Source organism: Meles meles, chromosome 6 (genome assembly GCF_922984935.1).
Source record: "Meles meles chromosome 6, mMelMel3.1 paternal haplotype, whole genome shotgun sequence".
Taxonomy (NCBI): domain Eukaryota; kingdom Metazoa; phylum Chordata; class Mammalia; order Carnivora; family Mustelidae; genus Meles; species Meles meles.
Window position 1 is genome coordinate 43,102,480 of NC_060071.1, and position 27,174 is coordinate 43,129,653.

Here is a 27,174-nt window from a genome sequence, read left to right on the forward strand (position 1 = left end):
ATACCTACCATGCCCCCAAGGGTTAGGTTCCCATGGGGAAGGGATAGCTGTGGCTGATTGACAGGCAGGACCCACTGTGGCCGCAGTGTAATCTGCTGGTGGTTTGCACGAGTAAGAGCAGCAAGAGCCAGGGTGGGGCGAACAGACAGTGACAATCTGTGTTAAGAGCCTTGAAAGTTCAGGTCACTTAGCCTAGTAATTCCTCTTCCAGGAATTCATTCAAAGTGTATTCATCCGATATACAGAAAGAGGCCCGTAAACAGAATTGCGTCACAGTGTTGTTTACGTTTGGAAAACAAAAAACAAAAAACAAAAAAAAAAAAAAAACGTGGTTATTACTTAAATCACAACAGTGGAAGATTGGTCAAAGACTTCCGGTATAGCCACACAATGGAATTGTCTGTGGCCATTGAAGCCAATTTGTGATGTCGTGGGGAAATGTCCAAGACAAAAATATTAAGATCAGGACTGTAAACGAGAAATACATGTATGTTTATGTACACATACATGTATGCACACGTGCAGACACGTCCCATTTTAAAAGCTAGAAAGAAACCATACCACAGTGGTGATCTCTGATGATGGGATCACAGGTCATTTCAGTTACTTTTCTTTATACTTCTGGTGTCTTTCTCTATTTTTTAAGTTTCCTACAGTGAATTCCTTTTTGAATTAAAGAATGTTTGGGGGGTGCCTAGGTGGCTTAGTCATTAAGCATCTGCCTTCAGCTTGGGTCATGGTCCCAGTGTCCTGGAATCGAGCCCCGTATCGGGCTCCCTGGTTGGCAGGAAGCCTGCTTTCCCTCTCCTAGTCTCCCTGCTTGTGTTCCCTCTCTCGCTGTGTCTCTCTCTGTCAAATAAATAAAATCTTTAAAAAAATAAATCTTTGGGGTGCCTCGGTGGCTCAGTGGGTTAAAGCCTCTGCCTTTGGCTCAGGTCGTGATCCCAGGGTCCCGGGATCGAGCCCCTCATTGGGCTCTCTGCGTGCTTCCTCCTCTCTCTCTCTGCCTGCCTCTCTGCCTACTTGTGATCTCTGTATGTCAAATAAATAAATAAAAATCTTTAAAAATAAAGAAAGAAAGAAAGAAAGAAATTTTTTTAAAAAATAAATTTTTAAAAAAGAATGTTTGGGTTAGGCTTTTTTGATTACTTTCATTTTGCTTTTTAAGAGTGAAAAGGCCATCTAAGGGAGTAGCAGGGATAGATGTGAAAAATGAGGACAGGGCCTTGGAGCCAGGAGAAAAGCCAGGAAGGAAGATGAATGAAGGGTCAGGAGCCACACAGCCTGGAAAAGCCGCAAGGATCGAAAGCCATGGGGGTGACCTCTCTAGATCCAACAGTCTGTTAAGAAGGCAGATGGAGTCTAGGACCTGTCTCGTTGTATCTTCGAGTGGCCTGGTCGTGTAGCTGGAGCTGTAGAAGATGCACATGTCCCGAAGTAAGTGACCAAACATGGACTGAGGGTCGGCTGCTCAGTGTACCAGGCTCGGGCTAGGGGATGGAAGATGAAATCGTGGTCTCCATCCTCAGAGAGCTTACAGTCAATGTGAGGACGAGACACAGCCGTAAACAAGAGCCTGTCCCAATGAGGCTCAGTCCACAAGCCATCTCCAGACCCCACTGCAAAATTCCATCTTGGACTTCCATCCAACTAAGCAAAGCAAAAAAACACCAACCAGAAGTCCAAAAAAGGAAAAAGAAAAAAAAATTCCGTAGAAAAGGAAACACAGAGGAGCACAGAAAAGCGGAGGGGGGGTGGGGGGACTCCAAACTGATGACTGCTTCATTCCAAAGGACATCTGACCTTTGCGAGGCATCCTGCCACTGAACATGTCCATTTTTCACAGCCTGCAGCCCCCAGATTTCACTTGGCACAGCCTGGAATCAAGGAGTTCATTTAATGGAAGCACCGCCGATTCAGATTTCTCTAAAATTCCACATCCCGTTCTGCCAAGAAGCTGTTTTGAAAGATGACACTCCCTTGATGTGAATTTGCAGCCTGCCCCATTAACAGGGCTTCACTCAGAAAACATTTTTAGATCGACCCCGTTCCAGACACTTGCTCCCAAGGACAAACTAGGAGAAATTCTGCACCAGCTCAAACCTTTCTGAGCTCTTTGATGATCAGAAACGAGGGAAAATATTAGAATGAATGTGATTAATCCAAATATTCTCAACAACCTTCAAAGCAAATCGCACAGCTCCTGCAGAGTCAGCCCCTGTGGCCCTGATTCCTATTAGCCAAGCCAACCCCTTAAAAATAAACAGATCTCAGAACAATGGGGGGAAGTGTTAAAAAAAATCAAAGGTGAGGAAAAGAAAAAGGAAGAGGAAGCAGGTAAATGAGTGAGGAGGAAAGAAGATTGGAAAACTGGCTGCGATGAACATGTTTCATGAAAAGAAAAATGTGAGGGGCTCAAACTGCACCGCCCCCTCCAGGAAGGCCCCGGGGTTCACTTTTCTGCCACTCGGAGGCAACCAGCATCTGTGCCCTGTCTCCTCACCCAAATGGCTGAGCGTGTCCTCACCACATGCAACCGCGTCTCTCTTGGGCGTGGTGGGAGTGGCGTCCCCATTTCCAAACCTCAGAGCCATTCGCTTTCAGAGAAACAAACATCTCCCAGGCCTTTGCCAACCTCGCCCAGCCGGAAAGTCGTAATGCTGAATTAGTAGCCTCTCAATCACTTCTGTGACAAGCCGGTGACAAGCTGGGATAGATGAGCAGAGCAATCAGATGTCATTACAGGAAAGAGGAATGAGGAGAGAAGAGTAACAAAGTGGTACAGTTATCGTCATCCTCATCATCACGGCCTCCATTTACATAAAATGTATAATCGCCAGGATAACAACAGGAGCTAGAGCCCTTGTTTGTCTACAGACCCGAGACCGCATTCCCACCTGCTTTTAGTGGTGTGAGCCTGAGCAGGTTTTCTTGACCTTTCCAAGCCTCGGTTTTCCATCTATTACAGTGGAGAATGATCTCTGCTTTCCCTCCTTCCTGAGATTGTTGAGAAGTTTGAAGGAAATGATGTCGGGAAGGCATCTGCACAATTTTAGAAGTAATATCAGTACCCGTGGGCTTGGCATTATGAGTAGAATTTCTATTATTTCAACTAGTATTGTGTACAATTTCACTTCTCCTTTGCCTCATGGAGGAGAGAGAGTTTTAACCTCATTGGGCTGAAAGTAAAACAGAGGCCCAGAAAGGTTAAATGGCTTTCCAATAAATACAAGAAGTTCATAGGGAAACAAGGTCTGTGCATTACTTTCCTTTTGTTTCTGTAACCAATCACTACCAATTTAGTGGCTTCAAATCATACAGGTTATTACCTTACAGTTCTAGAAGTCAGAAGTCCTAAAATCATGATATTGACAGGGCTGTTTATTTCCCCGTCTCCTTCAGTTTCTGGAGGCTACCTATGCTCCTTGGTTCGTGGCCCCTCATCTTCCAAGTCTGCAGCCTCTCTCTTACAGGGACCCAGTGTGATAATCCAGGATAATCTCCCCATCTCCAAATCCTTGACTTAATTACTTCTGCAAAATCCTTTTTGCCATATAAGATAAAATTCACAGGCTCTGGGGATTAGGGCATGGCCCTATTTGGGGAATAGTCATCATCCAACCTACCACAAACTGGAAGCCTGTTCTGTACAGTCTTATTGTTTGAGTTGGGCTGGGGGTTTGCCTGGTTTTGCTTTCATTTTGCTTTAAACTCTCCCTTATTTATTCAGCAAACACTTTGTGCAGGGCCCATTTATAACTTACGACTTGCTCCTCTCTAGATAAAACGACATCAGAACCTAGCTTCATTAGTGTGAAATAAAAGAGGTCCCTCTCTATACATGTCCTAAAACATCACTGAAACCCAGACTTTAAAAGTGAAAAGGACCTCGGGAGGCCATTAGGCAATCCACTTATTTTATAGAAAGCCACACCCCCGGACCCAGAGGGATGGCAGGATATCTCTAATGTCTAAGAGCGAGTTTGTGAGAGGTTCCGAGGGCTGGGATTAGAACTGGAGGAAGAGAAGCAAACTGAGAGGCATTTCAGAGACAAAAATCACTGGGATTTCGGAACCAGCTGCTTGTGGGGTTCAAGAGACATAAGAATCAAGGGTGCCTGGAATTCATTCATTCTCTGAGCTGGGGATACAGAGCAAAAGAAACACGTTTTATAGGGAAAATAATATACTCAGTGTGTTCTGGAACTTAGGCCTCTTTTTGTTGGACTAGCTTAGCAACATCATGAAACTTTCAGTAACTCTTTCTCTTCTCCGTATGCTCTCCAAAGTGTGGACGCGGGGCTGTAATCTTCATCAGACCGTCAAAGTACTTTTTTTAATTAATAAATTTTTTACTTTATTTTGTTTTTTGAAAGAGAGCGGTGCGAGGAGGGAAAGGTAGAGAGAATTTTAAGCAGACTCCACCCCCAACCCAGAGCCAGATGTGGGGCTCCATCTCACACACCCTGAGATCACAACCTGAGCCGAAATCAAGAGTCGGATGCCTAACCGACTGAACTACCAGGACGCCCCCACAAACAGTATGTTTTAGAGCACTTTGAGGGTACAGCAGAGTTGAGAAGGAGGAAGAGAGTTCTCATATGCCCTCAGCCCTACATATGCATAATGTCTTCCACTAGCAACATCCCCCTCCAGACCGGTATATTTCTTACCATCGATGAACCTACACAACACAGCAGCGTCACCCAAAGCCCATCGTTTACATCAGGGTCCACTCTTGGCACTGAACGTTCTCTGGGTTTTGACGCATGTATAACACAGGTATCCACCATGATAGTATCCTGCAGAGCAGTTCACTGCCCTAAAAATCCTCTGTGTTTCATATCTTCATCTTTCCCTACCCCCACCAGCTCCCAGTGACCACGGTTCCTTTTACTGCCTCCCTAGTTCTGCCTCAGTGCCTTCACTTTCCTACTCATACTGACCTTGGCCTTGGGAATGAGACTCCATCCCAGCATCTGCCAATTTACATTTGCCCCAGAGCAGGCACACCTCTCTTTGATTTTTAGAGATGTTGCTCCACTGTCTTCGGGCTTCCACAGGAGAGGTCTGGGAAATTCTTGTGTTCCTTTGTACGCGATGTGACTTTTTACTCTGGCAGCTTTTAAGACTTCCTCTTGACCACTGGTTTTAAGCAATCTGATAATGCTGTGCCTTGGGGTCTTTTTTTTTTTTTTAAGATTATTTATTTATTTATTTGTCAGAGAGAGAGAGAGAGAGAGAGCAGAGTCACGGAGAGCAGCAGGCAGTACAGGCAGAGCAGGCAGAGGGAGAAGCAAGAGCCTGAGCAAGGAGCCTGATGTGAGACCCAGCACCCTGGGATCATGACCTTAGCCAAAGGCAGACGCTTAACCCACTGAGCCACCCAAGTGTCCCATCTCTTTATCATATTTCCTGCGTGTGGGTTCATCCAGTTTCTTGGAGCTATTGGATGGAAACGTTTATCGTTTCCATTCAATTTATGCATTTTTCCGCCATTATTCCTTCAAACATTTTTTTCTGTCCCCCTCTCTTTCGTCCCCTTTGGAATTTCTAATTACACAAATAGAAGGCGGCCAAAAATTACCCCACAGCTCTCCAGTGCGCTGTTGTTTAATTTCCGGTCTGTCTTCTCTGTTTCGTTTTGGATAGTTTCTATTGCTATGCCTTCAAGTCCACTAATCTTTTCTTCTGCAATGCCCGTCCAACGTATCGTTTGTCTCAGACATCATTTGTCAACCTGGAAGTTCGATTTGATTTTTTTTATATATCTCCCTTATTTCTTCCCACCATGCTTACATCTCCTTCTACCTTCTTGAACATATGGAATACAGTTAGAACAACTGTTTTAATGTTCTTGTCTACTGATTTTATCATCTCTGTCATATCCAGGTTGGTTTCAGTTCACTGATTTTTCTCTTCATTATAGGTTTTATTTTCCTGCTTCTTTGCATGCCCGGTAATTTTCTATTACATACAAGACAGCGTGAATCTTACCTTGTTGGTCCTGGATAGCCTTGCATTCTCTTAAATATTCTTCAGCGTTGTTCTTAGATGCAGTTAAATTATTCAAGAATCTTTGATCCTTTTGAGGCTTGCTTTTAAGCTTTTATAAAATGGAACCAGAGCAACCTCTAGTCTAGGGCTAATTTGCCCTTCTCCTAAATTATCACTCTGTTTGTTTGTTTGTTTGTTTGTTTGGTCAGAGAGTGTGAGAGAGCAGCAGGCAGAGGGAGAAGATGCGGGACGCAACCCCAGGACCCTGGGATGATGACCTGAGCCAAAGGCAGACACTTAACTAACTGAGCCACCCAGGCATCCCCTGAGTGGTAACTTTTTCAGTATTTTAGCCAATATCCTATGTTAACAAGATTTTTTTCACTCTGCTGGAGGGAACACAAACTCTTCCCAGCCCCATGAGTACCTGGGGATTGTTCCCCTACTCCTTTCTGGTCATCCTTTCTCCAACTTCACATGTCTGTGCTCATCTCCATCAGCTGAAAACTCAAGGCAACCCCTCTGCAGACCTCTGGGGCTTTCTCCTCTCCCACCCTCTTCTCTGTAAGCTCAGGCTGCCCGGAGTGAGACTCCCAGCTCTGTCTCTCCCAACCTGAGGAGGGGCCTATCTGCTGGAAACGCTCCCCAGGTGGCAAACAGGGACAATGGGAGAGCCCTGCTTTTTTGCTTCCCCTTTCTCAAGTTCACTGTCCTATGCTTATCATTACCAAATGTGTGGTAACTGTCGTTTCACATATTTTGTCCATTGTTTAACGTGAGAAGATAAATCTGCATATTCTTCTCCCATCTTGGCTGGAAGCAAAAGTCCTTTGCTACAAACTTTTAAATACTAGAATTTGAGGTGGCTTGCCCATCACAACCTTCATATTGGACCAGGAGAGCAAGGTCCTTGGGTCACAGAGTTGAAGGATAAATCTCGCAGACAAAGGGGAGTGAGGAAAGTGATAGAGTTCTAGTAAATGAAGACACAGAAAAAGCTCTCAGGAGTGAGAGGGATCCCGATGGGGTTGCCAGTGTGGGCTTCCACTGGCAGTCTTCTAATTTAGAACTGACCAGGGAGCTTGTGGTCTTATCATTCTTGTGATGTCTTGGCTTGAGTAAGAACTGGTAATAACATCTCTAATGGCTTACTTCTTTTTAAGGTCTGGTTATTCTGTGTTGGTCACAGGTGACTGTCATGAAAAGAGACCTCCCCACACGCATGTCTAGGGCAAGGTGGTCTGGTTTGTTCCCTTATCTCTGGTTTCCTGGCATCTCAGCATTTTTGGAATTTCTGTGAGCCTGATCCCACAGCCCCCTACCTATCTCTCCCTACCTAGCCCTGCCTGTCCTTGACTCAGCATCAAGACTCCAAACAACATTGCTTATATTATTAATAATTACAATATGATGCTACTCATGTTCCACACTATTCTTTACCACACTGAGTCTCCCTTAAACGTTGTATTTGAATAGAACTCTTTTTCTTTAATTTTTTTTTAGATTTTATTTATTTATTTGATGGACAGAGATCACAAGTAGGCAGAGAGGCAGGCAGAGAGAGAGGAGAGAGAGGAGGAAGCACCCTGCTGAGCAGAGAGCCCAATGTGGGGCTCGATCCCAGGACCCTGGGATCATGACCTGAGCTGAAGGCAGAGGCTCTAACCCACTGAGCCACGCAGGTGCCCCTGAATAGAACTCTTTACTGCCTCGCTTCATTTTCTTATTGACTCATAAAGTAAAATTCTACAAGGTTCTAATAAAAGCTCACTTTTTTTGCACGAGCTTTGCACAGCATGGGACCTCTACCCCTTTCTCACAGGGTGTTGTGCCCCTGTCTACTCTCCATGCCATGACACACTGAAGCCGAACAATATGCCGTCAAACATTGTCGTAACACTCCATATCCTCACCTACCATGGCCCGTAGCCCTCCGCCTCTCGTGTGACAACATCGAACCCAAGATCCAGCACTACAGCTACCTTGTTTTTCTGAAATGAACCCCTTTGCGGGAGTCTCACGAGAATTCAGAAAGGAATTTCAGGACTGCACCTGCGCCGAGAACCACCACCTCACAGGATGGCAGGGACGTCTGCAGCCCTGCCCACAGCTCCAGGAAGCACCCTTGTAGAGGAGCCCCTTCGCCACACACGTGTGAGAATGGGGCTATGGCCCTGGAAACTGAATGCAGGGAAACAGAAATCCCGCTGGAAATGTTCTTGCACTGACATTAGACACAAAAACACCCGTAGACGCTTGCTTTGCTGTCACAGTCAAATAAAATAATAACATGTAAGCATTTCAAGGCAATTTCATTGACATTCTCACTTGATCCTGACAAGTCTGTAAGTGGGAGAGGCGGGCGGCACGCTTCCCAGCAAAAGATGAGGGAAGTGAGCCTCGCAGAAGTTAAGTGATTTGAACAAGGTCGAATGGCTAGTTGGTTGGCAGAGGAGGGCCTTGAACTTCTAGGGGTTTTCTATCTCTGAGTCAAGAGCTCTTTCCATTATGCTCTATTTCTTCTTTTCCCGTATCAGAAAAGGGAACCACCTCCAGATTCAGGGTTGACCTTAGACCAAGGCTTCTCAACAGTAACTCCATTCACATTTTGAGCTGTATGACTTGGAAGGGGGCGGGGGGTGCTGCTGTCCTGAGCAGTTTTGATTAAACAGTTCATTTCGCTGGAGACTAGGGTATTGTACTGTGTCTGCTTATGAGTTATTCTTGGCAGAAGCAGCCCTTGCTCTGAGCATATATTTCTTTACATTTCAAGGCCCAGCCTAAGAAGGACCGCAGTGAGATGGCTGAAACAAGAAGCAGATGGGATTGCTCTGAACCTTCCCCCAACTGCTTCTCCGTGGAGTTAGCACGGTATCTTCGCTGCTACACGTTCCTTGCTGCCTCTCATTCTTCCCTTTGGAAGCTACGCCAGGAGGAAACAAGCAAATGCAAAAGTGTGTAGAAAGAGCGTTCGGGGATGTATTGGGAAACCTGAGGTCTAGATCCAGTATTCAGATATGGAATTGATTTCCATGTGTTTTCTGCCCCACAGTTTTTGTTTTGTTTTAATCCGTTAAGTGACTGGTCTAGATCCGTGGGTATTAAACCTATGTCATCCACGGAAACCCTCCTACAAACAAAATCTCAAGCAGTAAATGTTGAAACGTGGGGCGCCTGGGTGGCTCAGTTGGTTACGCCATTGCCTTCGGCTCAGGTCTTGATCCTAGAGTCCCAGGATCAAGTCCCACATCAGGCTCCCAGCTCCACAGGGAGTCTGTTTCTCCCTCTGACCCTCTCCCCTCTCATGCTCTCTCTCACTCTCTCTCTATCAAATACATAAATAAAATCTTTAAAATAGAAAAAAGATAAAATGTTGAAATCTGAAGGCAATGTTTTTTGGATAGAAACAGAAGTGGGCAGTCAGGAACCTTCCCTCTTGACTTCTGCATCCCCTCCCCACCCCACCCCCTACAACAGCCCCCAGATCCCATGGGCTTGGGATCCCAGGAGAACAATTTGAAAACAATTCAACTGATGTTATTTTTTTTTTAAAAGATCATTTCCCAGCCAACTAAAATACTGTTCTAAGGTGGCCCCATTTCTATTCATCCCACAAATTTTAATCAACAGACTCTCTGCACTTCAAGAACACCCATAAATAAAACCCTGAATGCCATAGATATGCATAGGAAAAGACTGTAAGGAAATACACCAAAAAAAGTCAAGAGAATGGTCACCTCTGGCTAACAAGGATATGACGACAATGATCACAGCAGGTTTCGCACATTCCTCGCGTTCCTGCGTCACCACCTACAACATCTTGCCTGTCTCTAAGTGCCCAGGCTTGTGTCCCATACGTAAGGTCTTGCTTTCATTAGTACAGCTGAGTCCAGCTCAGCCTTCAAGACACACACACATACACACACACACACACACACGAGTGTGAACGCAGCTCTTGCCAGAGGGCTGGCAGGAGAACGCAGCTCTACCAGGATGCACACATGATGGGAAAACTCTCTGTCCTCCAACAGGATTTCCTCAAGTGTGCCCCATGGGACATTAGTCCCAGAAACGCAGGGCCACACAAAGGAACGTGGGGGGCAGGGGCTGTCTGCTCCAAAGTAATTGTGTTCGAGAACCACTGCATATCATTTCCTCCTGCTAGAGATTAAATGCACAGTAAGGAGTGGCTTAATGTCTCTGTCTGGCCAACAGGAATCCTGATTAATGTTCCTTAATATAATTTCTCAAACTTATTTGACCACAAAATTATTTTTCCCCATCACCCATATTAATGTCTTAACAAACAGCTTCAGATCACAAAAGCCTGCACAAAAGCAGTTTTTAAGAACCGAATATAAGGCTTGAAAGAAAATGAGGAATTACAGAAGAAGGAAGGGGGGAGGAAGGAGATGGGCTCAGGGTCTGAAGGACATGGAGGTGAGGACAAAGGACCACCCATGATTCCAAAGAATGTCTGGAACTTTCTTCTTATCTACTAGTACCTTTTTTCCAGTTCATTCCTAGAAAGTAGACAGAGGCAGGGATCAGTGTGTTAGTGGTCCTCCAGCTCATAACACCGAAGGGGACTGTGGCTATTACAAGTGACACAATGCAGGTTCCCCGCCTCAAACCTTCCCTTCCCTCTCCCTATGGGCTCGTGGTGACAAATCTCTCCCTCGGAAGAGCAGGAAAGAGAAATGACCCTGTTAATTCAATCCAGCCAATAGCCCACCTCTGTGCCAGCTTCATGCTAGGGGCTGGGACCCCATGGGTGCCTAAGACACACCATTGAGCCTAGTTGCCAAAGCCAGCAAAGAGACAAAGAATCCCTTTCTCAGGATCTGCACAGGGACCCAGGGAGCACACAGAAGGGGCCCTTTGCCCAACCAGTTGTCGGAAGGTTCCTGAAGGGCGCATTCTTGTTCCTTCAAGCTGGAGGCTGAGGTGTAGGAAGGGGAACGAGAACTGGTGGAGGGAACCAGAAGAGTGAAGTCACAGAGGCAAGAGAGGGCAGGCAGGCGGGGACCTCTCTAGTGGCTCTGGCTGGGGCAGAGTGTCAGAGTAGGAGGATGTGGACCGAGAAGGGCGGAGAGACCAGTGAGGCCCTCAAGTTCAGCAGGTCGGAAAGAAGTTCAAGCCTTGCAGATGACTAAGACAAAGACGACTGTGACCGCACTCTCCTCTTTCTCTCCTGGCGGAGGGCGGGAGTGGTTGGGGGAAACAGTGAAGACTTGGTCAGAAAGAGAGGTGCTGTGACAACACCAGGGGCAGGTGGAGCTGAGGCCAGCTTCTCCATCCAACCCCAACCCCCTGCCCCCTTCTGTCCTTCTTCGGAATCCTGGCTGGGCTGGGTCCTGCACCGCGGCCTCCACTGGAACCCCAGAGCTCCCACCCGGACTTCTCACACCTCTCCTCCCCTGTCGCAGGCCTACGGCAGCCTCCTCGCCCTACCCCAGCCCCCCAGGGAGTGTTTCCACCTTCCTTCCTCCAGAGCAGCCACCACTTCAGCCTCCCCTGCCCCCGGCTCCCACGGACCTGGGGTGCGCCACCTCCCTGCAGAAGCAGAGAACGAGGGACCCCACGTGCCAAACAAGGCCACCCTGGAAACAGAACACGGAGGCAGCATCCTCTTAGAATGCATTATCTCCGGGGTAGATGCTGAATTCCACTAACACATTCCCTGGGGTGTTTTCAAATCCAGACACACTGGAGCCTTGTTCCAGCCTAACTCTGGGCCAAGGCCTGGGCTTGCCTCCAGCCGGCAACTGGCTCGGCCTACAGCCCCCACAATGGCCTGGCCGGCAGCACTTAACCAACCCAGCCCCGGTGCTGACTCCCGCCCCGGGCCCCCCAGTGCCCCCTCATGTTTGATAGGCCCCTGCTCCCAAATGAATGCCACTTCCCCATGCCAAGACCTCGGGCCCTACCACAACCCGCCGCACCCTCCCTGGCTTCATGGTGCTCTGACCACGTGGAGAGTGCTCCTCGCGGCCACCGCCACCTGCGACGGTGAGCAGGGGCAGCCGTCTTAAAGACGTGCCCGTTTCCTCTGGAGTTCAACTCCTTCCGAAGGGCCTGGCACATCTCAGCTGCCAGTATGAACTGTGAGTTCCCAGAGATGCCGATGGCACTCTCCAACATTCATCACTTTTGACACATCTAAAATACCCTCGCTCCCAGCGCTCCGTGAGCACCAGCCCAGATGGACTGGCTGCCGAGGAAGTGCCAGTCTCCGAGAGGCCCTGAGCAGAAGCTTCCTGATGGAGAACCGTGTGCTCTCCTCTCCCTCCGCCCATTCTGAAGCTGATCTGGTGAGTGGGCGCCACTGGGCCCCGACCCAGCCCTGGCTGCCCAGCTTCCAAGCTCCAAGCCAGCTTCCTTCTGTAGAATTCCTCACACCTTGGCTCCCCATGGCTCCCAGTACTTTGCCATCCACCAGACTCCATTCTCCCAGAGAGGAAACTGGCTACTTGGGAAGTTCCCCATGGGGTCACTTTTATTCTTTTAGCTCACGTGGGAAGGGGGCTGACCTCCCTTTCCTATCTATTCAACAGCTAGAGTCATGGGCCCCTGCGGCCAAGGTCAGCGAAGGTATGGTTAGAGGCCTGAGAGGCACATGCCTAACCTGGTGGAGAGGTAGGCCAAGGAAGATAGATGGGGCTAGCGGAAACTTTGGGCCACCATCAGGCAGTGAGAGGTCAGAACCTTCTGGGGCCTGGGAGGGGTCCAGCGGTACAGGCACAACATCCAGATGAATGTACCTCATACAGGCGCAAATAGAAAACAAGAAGTTGTGCTCCTTGTGTGATTTCAAGATGATTTTTGAAGAAGTAAGACATTCATATGGCTCAGATGAAAAGAATATAAAATGGACAGATTTGCAAAGTCTTGACTCCCTCCTCATGTCTTCATCAATTTCTTCTCCGTATCTCCCACTATGGGTAACCACCTCTTTATTAATTGCTCCTGGACCTTTCCAATGTGTCTTTATGCAGATAAAAGCAAATGTGAATTTATCTATTTATCTCCCACTTTCCCACCAAAGATATCATCACTCCAGATGCCATTCTTTACCTGACTTTTGTCACGTTGCAATCCATCCTAGATATCTTCTCACTCAGTACACGTATTTCTTCAGTACAGCTGCACGGTATCCCACTGAGAGCCGTGTCCCAGTTTGGTTATCTGGTCTCCAGATGGACATGTGGGATGTTTCTAGCATCTCACAATTGCAGACAATACTACAGCAACTTTGTATTAACTTCATTCCATTTGTGGGCTCATACCACCACAGGGTGAATTTCCAGGAAGGGAATGCTGGGTAAAGAGCAAGTGCCTTTTTAACTTTCACGGTTGTTACCAAATCCCCCTCTATCCTTATGCTGTTTTGCATTCCTGCTAGCCTTACCATTGAGGTGTGTGATCAAGTTCTTTAACGTTTACCAAGCCAACAGCCAAGACCTGTGCCTCAGTATGATTTTAATTTCTATTTTTCTTCTTACTGAGACTGAGAGTAAGTTATATTTCTTTTTTTATGAAATGCTCCTTTCTGGTCTCAGCCCATTTTTCTGGTCTTTTTCTTCTTGATTTCTAGGCACTCTTGATTTATCAGGGAGATAAGCCCTTCGCGTTATGAGTTGCAATTATTTTCTATTTTCGTTACTCATATTTTCACTTTGCTAGTGGTATTTTTATTTTATTTTATTTTATTTTATTTTATTTTATTTTATTTTATTTACTGAGTTGATTGTGCTCAGGTTTTTGTTTGTTTAATGCAATGCAGTCTAATTTCATAATTTTTTACAGGTTCTGAACTTTGAGTCACAGAGGATCCTTGCTCACAAGGTTATATAAGGGCATTTGCCCAAATTTTCTCCTAGCCATTTTATGGTTTCCATCATTTCATTTAAAAATTTGATCCATTTGGGCTCCTGGGTGGCTCAGTTGGTTAAGCGACTGCCTTTGGTTCTGGAGTCCTAGGATCTTGATCCCGGAGTCCTAGGATCAAGTCCGCATCAGGTTCCCAGCTCCAAGGGGAGTCTGCTTCTCCCTCTGACCTTCTCCCCTCTCATGCTCTCTCTCACTCTCTCTCTCTCAAATGGATAAATAAAATCTTTTTTAAAATTTTTGATCCATTTGTAGTTTTCCTATGGTGTGAGATATGATTCCAACTTTTCTATCTTTCTATCTTTTGCCAGTTCTCCCAAAACTATTTATTTCAAAGTCCATCTTTACCCCACTGATTTGAGAGGCCACTGCTATCAAATACTGAATTCCTCTATGTATTTCGGTATTCTGAATCTCTGCTCTGCTTCTTTGGTCTATCTGTCCATGTGCCAGTACACACAGTTGGCATTATTGAATTTTTATGGTAGGTTTTATTATCTAGTAAGGAGAGCCTTCCCTCATAGTTCTTTATTTTTTTCTTTCATGGTTTCCTTGGCCATTATTGACAAGCCGCTCTCTGTTCCTGGGGCTCTTCCCTTGTTTGTTGTTGTATTGTATTCTCTCTCTGGCAAGGAGGCCGGCCTATACCTACAGGTTTCCAGCCAGAGAAAAAAACAAGCACAGCTAACTCCCCAAACAAAACAGGGATCATCTCCTCCTGGGAGAGTCTCAGTAGGGCATGTCCATTGCACCTATTTGAGGCAGGTGTGTTAGAGAAAAGCCAAGTGTGAGACCCCTGTCTTCCTAGGGGCTTCCTAGGGGCCGTACCCTGCAGATTCCCAACACCGATCTTCAGGTCCATTCAACCTTTTGAAATGAAAGTGATCCCACATCACTTAGACATGAAGAGTTTATCCTATCTGGTGTTTTGTGTGTTCATGATGTGTTACCCACAAGGCAGGGAAGGACCCTTCAAAGAGAAAAATATAATAGCAAACACCAGTTACTACTTCTGTTCAGGACCTCAATAACCACCTCTCTTCATTGAGAACTTGCCATATTCCAACATGTGGGAGGCTCTTTACACGCTTATCTCACTCTGAAAAGGGGCCTCCTTTTGGCACAAAAGCACGGCATCCTTGCCAGCACATGTGACGTGCTGCCTAAAAGATGTAAACAGAACTCACAGAAAGGTGCTAAACAGGCTGGCAAAAATCCTCGCAAATGCATACCAACAAGTTTCTGGAAGGAACTCTGTTGGGTCAAGTCATGAGACAGAAGAGATCTGAGGTAAGCTTTGAAAGGAAAAAGAAGCTGTGTATTGAATGTCGATAGTAAATGTTTCAGCGAGTCTCATCTGATTCTCACAACAGCCCTAGGACACGGATGTTCAGGGGGGCAATTTAAGAGAAGGAAAGGGAAGCTCCCACAGGTGAAGCGGACTTTTCAAGATGACACAAACTAGTAACTGACAGAGAATCAAATACAAGGCCAACTGCCTCCAAAGACTGTGCCCCTCCCTCTGGGCTACTCGGCCTCCACCCTCGTTTCCCGTGGTGCCCCAGCAATGGCTGGAGTGCAAGTCAGTGGTCTGACAGGGTCTGACGTGCAGCAGTTAGCGGTGCCCCTGGACGCAGACAGTGAAGGGAAGACTGGGGTGCAGAAGAGTATTTTACAGAAAGTGAAATAAGGGTAAAAAGGCCAAAATGGTCTTGCAGCCTCAGAACCTAGACATACGGAGGGAGAGGGAGAGAAATGGGATTCTGGGCCTGGTTTGATTTTTTTTAGCCCCTTGGGCCAGCCTCTGAACCACTCCTTATTTCTTCCTCGGGAAGTGAACCCACAGATGATGGGAACAGCTGTGATGCTGACCCCAGGGCCTGAGGAGTCTCTGAGGAGAGACAGTCTCAGAAAATCTGAAGGGCCCGGAGCATGCCACAGCCATGACCTGAAGTTCTATAAGCACAAAGGTGACCACACTGGCCACACATGGGCCCGTCCTCCTTCCACACTCCCTAGTCCTTCTCTCCCCCATGGAAGGAGCTTCTGATCAGAATCCCCAAGATGCACTGGGGAACAGGTGACGCTCCCTACCCATGGGATTCCTCTGCCTGCCTTCACGCCAGCTGCCCTACAGCTGGGCAGAGACCTCCTCTATTCTTCTACCATCAAAATGCTGACCAAGCCGTATGACCACTGTCTACTTACATACTTCCACCAGAAGTCCACGAGTTTCTTAAAGACATAGCTGTCTTATTCACGATTATATCTACACTGTTAAGCCGGCCCTGCCGCATAGTAAGTGCTCACTCGATGTGCGGTAAAATGAAAGAATGGTAGTTCGTCAGTCTCTAAGACCATACCTAATGACTGGCTCTCCCAGCCCTGAGCCACAACACAGGGAAGCCGCAAGGAGGCTCAGGGGTGGGGTCCAGCTCATTTTGTCATCAGGTAGGTGGCCCTCAAGTGCCTGCACGTTCTTCAGCTCACATTCCCCACCCATGGTTTATTTTTGCCTTAAAGAGTAATCTGGGGTTGTTTGGCCAAGTTAATGCTTAGTGCTTTCCTTGTGCTGCAACCATTTACCTTTGCAAAGCATCAGCTTCCAGCACAGGAGAGGGGAGCCTCTTAGGGGAAAGAGAGACAGGAACCCCAGGTTGCACTACTCCAACTCTCACTTCCTTTTGAAACCTGGCTTCACAAATGCTTCTCTCTCTAGTATCTTTTACTTGTTGCAACTCAGAGATGTGACAGTTTTAGGACTCACACATCCTAGACCCAGAGGGACCCTAGGATCTTCTCCCAATCCCTCAGTTTTCCAGATGTGGAAAGGGAGAAAAGCCAGGTCTAGAGCCTTGGTCCAACTGACTAAAAGAGCCAAGGACGTTCTCACTGTACCACCATGGAGACCTCAGAGCTGGCTGCTCCAAACTCCTCATTTTCCAGATGAGGAAACTGAGGTCCAGAAAGTTCGATGACTCGTTCAAGGTCAACAAGGACAAGTGAACAGGAAACTAGGACCTCGTAGACATCTGCCAACAAGTTACACCCAAGAGCCAAATACGAGGGACACAATTCTGAGCATCTAACGCCACGTTGTCTATAAAAGCAGATACCGTGGACCCAAATGAGAACGTGTTCGGTTGTTTGCCTCATGTGAAATGCCTCCACTTTAGGCTCTGGACCCTCTCCAAAGTTGACACGTAAATGCAATTCAACACCACCATTCTCTCGACCACAGAGCACAACTCGAAGGCTGATTTCAACAACCTCATGGCCAGCAACTGTCCTGTGGAACTGAAGGTCTTTGCAAAGGGGGCAGGTGGGTCTGAGCCGGTGCCGAACTTCCAGGAGCACAAGGGAGACACGTTCAGCATGAGGCCTCTCTCAGCTACCTCCTGTGTGACCTTAGTCAAGACACTTACCACTCCAAGACTTTCATTACCTTTCGGAATAGCACATACTCATAGGGGTGTCATGAGGCCTGGATGAAATAAGGTGTTCTGAGTTACTAGCAAAAAGTTAATGATAGCCACATAAGCAGCCTCTCACCCTGCCTCGCTGATTCCACCCACTCCCAGTTCCCCCATCATCTCCTTTAATGAGAACATTCCAGGTCTTATGGGGTTCTCCGGGTTGGTAATAATTGCGGCTGACTCCCTGTGGGGGACTTGCTTGTAAAATTGCTTCAACTCCCATGTCAGCAAAATGATCTCACCATTTAAACAAGTGACCCCACGCCAGGTCGTTCATCCTAGTGGAAATAATTCTCTGAAAGGAAAAGCTCGCTGCGTGGGGTTCATTGCAGCTCTGCTTACAAAGGTTAAAAAACTGGAAACATACTGCTTGTCCCAGATAGGGGAATGGATATATAAATCACGGAACATCCCTTCCATGGAATATTACTCAGCCTTTAAAAATGAGAAGTGTGAACACTGTAGGAATATGGAGAGAGGTTTATTACATAATGTGAAATGGAAGAAGCAGAAAGAAGTCATATCTGTGCGGTTGCATGGAAAATGTATTGGCTTCTGGATACAGAATAGAAGCATGGGAAAATAAAAAGTCAATCCACGAGGATGATGAGAATGTGAGTGTATTTCTTGGAATTTTGTTTTCTGCTCTTACCCTGCTTTTGAGCAACAAATACCTTTATAAAGAATGGGGAAGAACACCTGATACTCCAGCAACGACTGAGCTGAGAGCAACTTTCCTTGGTGGGACAATGCCTGGCCCAGAGTAGGCACTCGGGAAATGATGAAGAGAAGAGTGAATGAATAAACAAGAGTAAACAGGGTGCCCCCCCACCTCAACAGCAACACCAACACCGTGCCACTGGGAAGCCGAAGTAGACCAGAAGGATTGGTGTTGTCTTTTTCCATTCAAACTCCTGGCCCGAGGTCTGTTTGGAAAAACCATGGTGAGTCTGCCCTTTCCATGGAGCTGAGAAGAAGATGGACCTCAGGAGGCACAAAGTAAGATAAGGTATTAGAAGGCTTAGCAGAGGATGTGCACAGAGTAAACACAGAAGTGGACCACCTGTATGGCCATTAGTAGTGCACAGAGGCAGAGCCCAACGAAGAGACCGACGGCCTGAGTCTCCACTGAAGAGATATGGGAGGATCCCCGCCCCACCGACACTCCTGGTGTGCTGTCTCCGCGAGGTGGGGGGCTCTGGGCTGGGGTAAGACTCAAGTACTCCTAGAGCCCTTGACTGGCATACCATCCAACAATGCCCTAAGCCCCACAATTAGAGTTAGGGTCCTCTGCCCCTACTCCTCCTTCTGTTCCCATCACTTGGCCATTGTGTAGGTCACATCAAAGACAGAGGGATAAGGAGAAATGAAGACCAAAATCGGGAGCTAGGCAGTCATCATCCATCCAAATAAAACTTTGCAACAAAAACATGATTCGATTAATCTATTAAAATAGCACTTGGCAACCTGATTTTAAACCAAGACCCACCATTCCGGGGCGCCTGGGTGGCTCAGCGGGTTAAAGCCTCTGCCTTCGGCTCAGGTCATGATCTCAGGGTCCTGGGATCGAGCCCCGCATCGGGCTCTCTGCTTGGCTGGGGGCCTGCTTCCTCCTCTCTCTCTCTCTCTCTGCCTGCCTCTCTGCCTACTTGTGACCTCTATCTGTCAAATAAATCTTAAAAAAAAAAAAAAAAGACCCACCATTCCAAGGGCTGTGGAAAGACCTGTGACTGTCCAGTTCCTGGGCAGCTTCCCCTAGCCTGACTTTGGTCAGACACCAACATCGTAGCCCCTGGGCTGTGTCAGAATTCCAGTGCTACCTTTGTGGCAGAAGGAAAAGACATCTAGTCCAGGGGCGCCTGCCGGCTCAGCTGGAGGACCATGTGACTCTTCATCTCAGGTTGTGGTTCAAGCCCCACGCTGGGCATAAAAATTACTTAAAAAAAAAAAAAAGAAAGAAAGAAAAGAACAATAACAGAAAAATCCAAAGACCTCTAGTCTGAAGATGAGACTGGCAAACAACAGCTAAGACAGGTGTTTGTTGAGGAGCGGGGTGTCATGGGACTTGTAGTTTTCCTACTCTGGTCACCTCAGTTGTTTGGGACCACTTCCCATAGACAAGAGGATGCCGCAGCAACTCTTTTCCCTGACTCAAGCCACATGCCCTCCTTGATATCCAGGGGCCTTACTTGGACGGATCAGCCTTTGTGAGGACCAGGACATGAGCCCTCTGAGCTTTATACCAGGCGCAGGAACAGAGTCCCCAAAACCTGGCAGGGATACAGGTTGGGACTCCTCTCCTGCAGCAGAGTAGGAAGACACTGGCTTAAATCTTGGGGGAGCTGAGTTTTTCTGATTCTGCCATTAACTAGATACTGGTTTGGTGCATGTCAGTTGGCCTGTCTGGGTCCCAGTTTCACTTGTAAAATAAGGAAGATTATTACGTATAAGAGGTCCCTGGTCATCGCTGGGGGGTGGGCAAAGGGCATCCCTGAGCTATATTCAATCAACTTGTAAAGGAAGATTGTATCACACAACACAACTAAAGGTCAAGTTTCTATGCTTTTCACTGGAATTCTATCTGCTTGGTGTGGTAGCACTGATTCTCTCCAGGGGCTTAGAAGAGTAGACTGCTGGTGTTATCCAGATCCTTACTTAATAAGAGCAGGAAAATGAATTATTCCTCACTAAATGCAGGTTGTTGATGATGCATAGAAAGAGAATGAAAAGCCGGCAGTCACCAGGCTGGATGCCAGGACCCTGCACAGTCTCCGGGTCCCTTTTATCCCTAACCCCTGGCCAGATGATTTGCTTTCCCAAGGATGGCCTCCCCAGGCACCGCTGCTCATGCCTGGCCTGGAGGACCTTGGAAGGGCCTTCCAGGTATGCCAAAAGGGGAAGCAGGCTCCCTGCTGAGCAGAGAGCCCGATGATGCAGGGCTCCATCCCAGGACCCTGGGATCATGACCTGAGCTGAAGGCAGATGCTTTAACCACTGAGCCCCCCAGGCGCCCCTGGGATGCAACCTTCTACGTTGGGCCCCTTGCACTTAGTGTAAAGCATTTTAGATGCACACCTGCTCCGTGTTTGCACATATTGGAAATTTGTTCCCTTTTACTATGGAGTGGCATTCCACGGCCTATCTCCTGTATGTCTTTACTCATTTACCAGTTGATGGGTATTTGGGTTGTTAATAGTTTGTGGCTACTGTGAATAAAGCTGCTGTGAACACTTGCATCATTGTGTGGACATATGTTTGAATTCCTCTTGGGTAAGCTCCGAGGCATGGACTTGCTGAGCCTATGGAACATTAACCTCTGTAAGAAATTGCCAAATAATTCTGCAAAGTGGTTGCAGCATTTTGCAATCCCACCAGCCGTGCATGGAAAGTTCTAGCTCTTCCACACCCTCACCTGCACTGGGTGCTAGCAGTCTTTTTCATTTTAGACATTTCAGAGTGGGGGAGGTGGTATCTCGTTGAGATCTAAATTTGCATTTCCCTCCTGAATAATGATGTTGAGCATCTTTTCGTGTTCTTATGTTCTATTTGTATATCTTTTTATAAGATGTAGCTGTTTAAATCTCTTGCCTATTTTATAATTGGGTTGTCTTTTTATACTTGAGGTGTAAGTGTTCTTTATATATTCTGGATAAAAGTCCTTTGTCGGTTATACGTATTTTGGATATTTTCTCCCAGTCTGGCTTGGCTTTTCGTTTACTCAGTAGAATCTTTCAAAGATCAGATGCATTTAATTTGTCTAATTTCTCTTTCGCGATTGGTGTTCTCGGTGTGTTAAAAAAAAAATCTTTGCTATCCTTGATGTCATTAAGATTTTCTCCTGTTTTCTTCTAGACCTTTTTATGACTTTTGTTTCTAAATTTAGGGCAGTGATCCACTTCAGGATAATGTTCATCCCTCCATCAAATTTTTTATGGCAGACTGTCATGATAGGGAGCATTTACATAGCACACACTACATGCCCGGCACTGTTACAGAATTTATCAATACTAACGCATCAAACCTTCGCAATAATTCTCTAAGGTAGTAAGTACTATTACTATCTCCATCTTACAGATGGTATGATATAAAATTCAGACACAGAGGTTAATTTGCTTAAGATCACATGAGTAGTTAGTGCTAGAAATGAACTTGGAACCCCAGCCGCATGACTCCTGGTCTGGGTACCTGACCAGCACACTCCACAGCACCCTGCTGTACTGACTGAATTTTTAATAAATGCAAAACCAGACCTAGGTTCTGCTTGTGTGGAGCTTACCACCAAATAGGGGAGCTAGATATTTGTGTCATGTCTATTCGAATAGAAAATTACAACTGTGAAATCACCTAGGAGAACAAATAGTAGGGAGATGTGACCAAGTGAGGAAACTGGGAGAAATTTCCACTGAGGAAATGAAGATTGAATTTAGATTTGGAGAAAGAGTGATGGTAGCCAGGCAGATAAAACAAAACAGCAGAGCGTGTCAGGCCAGGGGACCACAGGGGGAAGACCAGGCAGGGAGGTGTATCACACACTGGGTGTTGGATTAAAAACTCTCTGCATAATCACCAACAGGGATGGCAATTTTTAATCCTCTTATCTCTCTCCGCTTATTTACCCCATTGCCCCTGAACTAGAGTGGCCAACTCATCTTGGTGTGACAAGACAGTTGGTCACCCTGTCTTGAACCTGTTCAGAGCAGAATGTGTGCATGACCTTGGAACCACTTTAGAGAAGTAAGCACCATTATCCCCAGAGGATTCCAGTACACATGGAAAGGTTTTCTTAATGGAACACTCTTTCATAATCAGATTTTCTGAGAGACAAAAAAAAAAATCACTCTGATTCTTACCAGAGTTGCAGGGGAGCACAGACTAAGAAGAAAGTTTGGGGTGGAGGGTGCCTGGGTTGTTCAGTTGGTTAAGTGTCTGCCTCTTGATTTCAGCTCAGATCTTGATCTCAGGGTCATGAGTTCAGGCCCCATACTGGGGCAAAGACAGACAGAAAGAAAGAAAGAAAGAAAGCAAGCAAGCAAGCAAGCTTGGAAGAAAAAAAAAAACTCTCCAACAAGAGAACATAGCCTCTAGTTACTTCCCTGAATCTCCAAGGAGAAAATGATTGTAGTCTCAGGCTATAAGATGGCTAGCAAAATCAGGCCAAAGTAGACAAAGAAAACAGAATAAATACGACTTGTGAAAATAGCTGTCCTTCCAACTCTTACCTCATCATCTTATTTCACAACAAAATGGTGACAGGCAAAATTCAAGATTCATTCAAAATTCAAGATTCAAGATTCAAGAGAAGCATTCTTCACCACAGCCTTGGACAGAATCTGCTTATCACCAAAGATCAGCAAGAACTAAGAGCTGAATTTCTAAAGGCCCAGCAATGACTACATTCTTATTTAAGTTTTTCCATCCTGCCATCATCCTAGAAATTCTGAAGTCAGTGCTGTGCACGTACAGATTGTAGGCCTGACCACAAGAGCCAGGGAAGAGCTGTGGCTACATGTATTTCATAAGTTCCTTCCATCACATGGCTGAGGAATGGGGGGCTGTTCAGAGTAATCATGACATTATGGTCTTCCAGAGGACTCCTCTCAGCAGTCTCAGGTCTGGGACTATTTTCAGGAGTACCTGTTAGCGAAGGTCCAATGTTAACAAATCACACACACACACACACACAGGTTAGCAATTTAAATAATGAATATGAAGATATTTCACAAACCATTATGTGAGGGGCATAGTAATACCTGTGGCTTCCGTATTACACACTTGTGTCCTCAGCACCGGTCTCGGGAGAGGCTCCACAAACAGGAACCCAGCAGAAGCACCCAGCCCAGGCATTACGGGCAGTAGACAGAATGACTGACTCCCATCAAGGCCTTCTACAGCAGAATCCCTGGTTCCCTCCTGTGCCAGCTCAGCTCCCTGCAGTCACCACCTAATGATGTCCTTACCCAAAAGAAAAGAAAATAATTTGTTCCTGTATGAAACATTAGGAGTCCCCAAACCTGGGGGCTGACTTAGGAATGGAGAAATCACTTGCCACGAGGAATCTCATATCAGAAATGCAGTGGCTGCACCCAACCTCTGCTTCCAACTGATTTGGAGGAAGTTCCGCTGCCTCAGGAACTTGCTGTCGTGCAGAGAGCAACCTCAAGCCTCCTTCAACCGTCAAGCGGCTTTCCAGGTTACAGGGGGGTGACTCCCTCCAAGGAACCAACCTTTTACCTTTGATAGTCTCCCTTTCAAAACCACAGCCTCATCGCCAGATTCTTATCACTGGTGGGTCCTTACCTCTTCTAAAGATTTGAGAAAATAACAATTGTAGAAGACACCCCTAGAGAAGGAATAGGATTGGAACACATCCCACCCCTCCAACCCCCTACCCCCACGCCCGCACCGCTCATAACAGAATCATTGGGTTTTCTCACAACTTGCTCACAGAGTTGCTGTGAGGTTTCAATGAGTCAGTAAAAGGAAGACTGTTGGAAAATTGCCCGGCACAGAGAAAATGCTCAATAAATATTCACTTAAAAAGTGCAGAAAATCAATTTGGATATATATGCGTACACAAAGAGATACACACAAGATCACACCTACGGAGCTAATGATTCTACTTTCAAAAATCTGTATTAAGAAAATACTCAGATTTTCCAGATGAAGATTTATGTATAAAGTGGTCATCAGGGTGTTATTTGTAATAGAAAAAAAAGAAACCCGAAACAACCCGCATGTCCAACAATAACGGAGGAAGTAAAAAAACGATGCCACTTCTCAAAAGCATGCTTTTGAAGAATTTGTAATGCTGTAAGAAAATTATCATGACAGGTAAAGAGGGATATGAAACCATTCAGATAATATGATTTCAATTTTAGATACTCCAAATAAGTATCTACAGAATGTCATAATAAGAGATTAGAAGGAAATACTCCAAATATTACCTGTGTTTCTGTCCCAGTAGTGAGATTTTTTATTCATTTCCAGCATTTTTCAAATTCTAGATACATATACAATGAGTGTGTATTAATTCCGCAAGTAAAATATAAAACAGCTAAGAAGATATTTCAATTTCACAATTAAAAAAAAAAAGTTGCATGAGGTTCTAGACCAGACCAGTGGCAGGGAACAGAAAAGATAATCATGAGGTTGAGCCCTCAGTATGTGATGACTCTTGAAGGTCACCAAGGGGACAGAGAGACTACCCCAGAACAATGGAAACTTTCTAGCTTGAGCAACAGCATGGACAAATAATGGTGTTTTGCATCACAATAGGAAATGTAGCGAGAAAGCAAGAAGAATGGGTTGGGAAAAAAGAAAATCCATTCCATTTGGCCTCACTGGTTTTGCAGTACCGAAAGGATCCCCTGGTAGAGGGGCTCAGTCGAGAGTTGGCTACATGTGGGGCTAAAGCCTGGGAAAGAAAGATTTTGGTATACGTGCAGGTATGGGCAACGGCCATGTGTCCCTGGTGCCATGGCTTGGCTGAGAATGCGCCATTCTCTGTGTTCTGTGAAGGGCAACCAGACTCTGCTCCCATAGAGGCTCTGACAGCTCAATTCCTTCCTGCAACCCAAGATGGGACCTGAAGTGACCCCTGCCTCCCACAGTCAGTCACACAGACCACTGCTAGATGGTAGTGAAGAGCTTCACAGACACTCACTGTGACTTACATGCTGTTTGCACTGTGGCTGCCACTTCCATGAGCACTCAGAGTCAACGGAAAACTTGCTGCCACATACTTTGTAGGAATGGTGTTCAAGACCTGGCCTCGCCCAGTGGCCTCTTTTCCCAGTAACACATAGGGAAACCGTCTCGGGCTTCAGGACCAGGAAAGTGTGAGCAACTGGACACTATGAACCCTACAACAGCTCCTGTTTCCCTCTCTGGCTTGGCCAATAAGGAGCTCAGAATAAAAGCTGTGGCCCATCTTCAGCAACATTAGAGGATCACATCGTGCGGACTCTGGGGCGCTCATCTGTTAGCATTTCGGTCTTTGTTTTACTGGCCTTATTTTCTCTTTGTCCCAATTTCTTCAACTATGAATCTTTGTGAACTTCTTAAAGTCTAAGATTTTCTCCCATGTCACACCCACCCATTGATTCCGTCTCTAGCTCCTGGAGTTGCACAAGAGAATTCTAGGCCCCCTTCCCCATAGCAGCCCCTTTGAGGCCCTTGTCCTCCACTAAATCTGATTCTTTTTAGGTACCAGAGCCTCACTTTCTTCAAAAGTTTGTCCTAGACATGAGCTCCTCAAGAATCTCTCATCTTTCTAGACTCAGCTGATGCCCCATCTTCCCTTGGTGTCTTCCCTAAGCCCTCTTCAGGTGTTCCCTCCACAGCACCACCCACAGCAACCACACGGGATGGCTGGTTCTCATACCTGCCTCTCCCACTGGACCACGGTTGTGCTCTGCACCTCCAAACAGTACCTAGCCGGGCAGAGACATAAGATAATAATATATGCTTCGTAAGTTTCTATGGAGGAAATGAATGAATGAATGTGTGTGCATAGATACATAACTTCCTCTCTCCTGTACATGCTAAAAGAAAGCTAAGCCCCCAGGGAGAACAGGAAGAGCCCATTCCTTTCAGCTCTCTGTGGGCCTTTCTACATGACAACTGCTTTTCCACGGCACTCTCCCTAACAGCCTTGAGGCCCTAGGCACCAGTGTGAGCGCTTACTCTCCCAGCTAAATCCAGAGTAAATACACATAAGACAGAATTGGTCCTGTGAGGGCAACTGGGATAAATTTTCGCAGAAAGAAAGGATTTCACAGATCAAAAATGCAAAATGCCACATGCTCCAACTAGCACTTATTTTAACAACAGAGCCTTACATAGGTGCTAATTACATGTCGGGGATTGTTCTGAGCTCTTTACAAATATCTTATTTAATCTTGGTAACAACTTCATGAGCAGGTACTATTTCTATCCCCATTTCATTTTCATATATAGTCTTCTCAACACTGGCGTCAGCTATCCTACAACGAAGGAAACTGTAGCTAATTCTGTCACTAAATAAAATAAAATTAGTTATATTTAATTCACGCCAGTGCATGAATGGTTGACAAATCAAATCTTTGCCTCTGATGTGAGACCTGGATGCCACAAAATACATCACTGACTAAGCATTTATTGACAATCCCCACCCCCCCACCCCACCTCCCACCAGCACTGTCCTCCACGAGCTCACAGCCTGGAGAAAACAGTGCACACCTAAACAAATTAATTATCAGGCCGCATGACAAGCACATTAGAAGCAAGGACCCAATACAGCACTGGCGACAAAAGGACGTAATGATCTCTGGCTAGATGAGAAGGCTTCTCCAGGGTGTAATGTCTGAGTTCCATTTTAATGGATGGTCCAGGGCTCACCAGGAAGCTGCAGAGACAGAAGAGGGGGAAAGAGAGGGCCAAGGTAGGGGAACCATTGGCCGTGAGGAGCAGGAGGGGAAGAGCTGAGGAATGAGGGGTTATCACTGGGGTGGTGGCTTTGGCTGTGACATCACGAAGCTCAAAGTCACTAAAGGATCTGATGGTCATTCTTGTTCTAGGAAGCTTCTTTGAGCTGCAGCATGAGGGAGGATGTCAAGACCAGACAGAGAGAGAGAGAGAGAAAGAGAGAAAGAAAGACATTTTAGGGGGCTGTTGCAATCAACCAAGCAAGAAACAATGTGCACCTGAGCAATATTCTAGGATATTCAAGAACCCGAAGCTTCAGACTGATGGGAAGACTGGTGTCTTCCCTTGGAGAGCAAGGTGACACCCCAGTTTCTACTTAGAAGACCACGGGGCTGGTGCAGCCAGC

At 46.3% G+C, this 27,174-nt stretch overlaps 1 protein-coding gene across 2 annotated transcripts in view; it reads left to right on the forward strand.

Annotated features, from left to right (window-relative positions):
* The window catches only part of LIPC (lipase C, hepatic type), a 128,554-nt gene that overhangs the window by 72,060 nt on the left and 29,320 nt on the right, over nucleotides 1-27,174 (forward strand). Inside the window, exon 1 of one of the 2 annotated variants that reach the window (XM_046009801.1) lies at nucleotides 8,782-8,951. The exons of the other annotated variant lie outside the window; for it this stretch is intronic. Coding sequence (XP_045865757.1) covers nucleotides 8,798-8,951 — 154 coding nt within the window. The 5' untranslated portion in view covers nucleotides 8,782-8,797. Of the gene's footprint in view, nucleotides 1-8,781; nucleotides 8,952-27,174 lie in introns of those variants that run through there. 2 annotated transcript variants of the gene reach the window in all.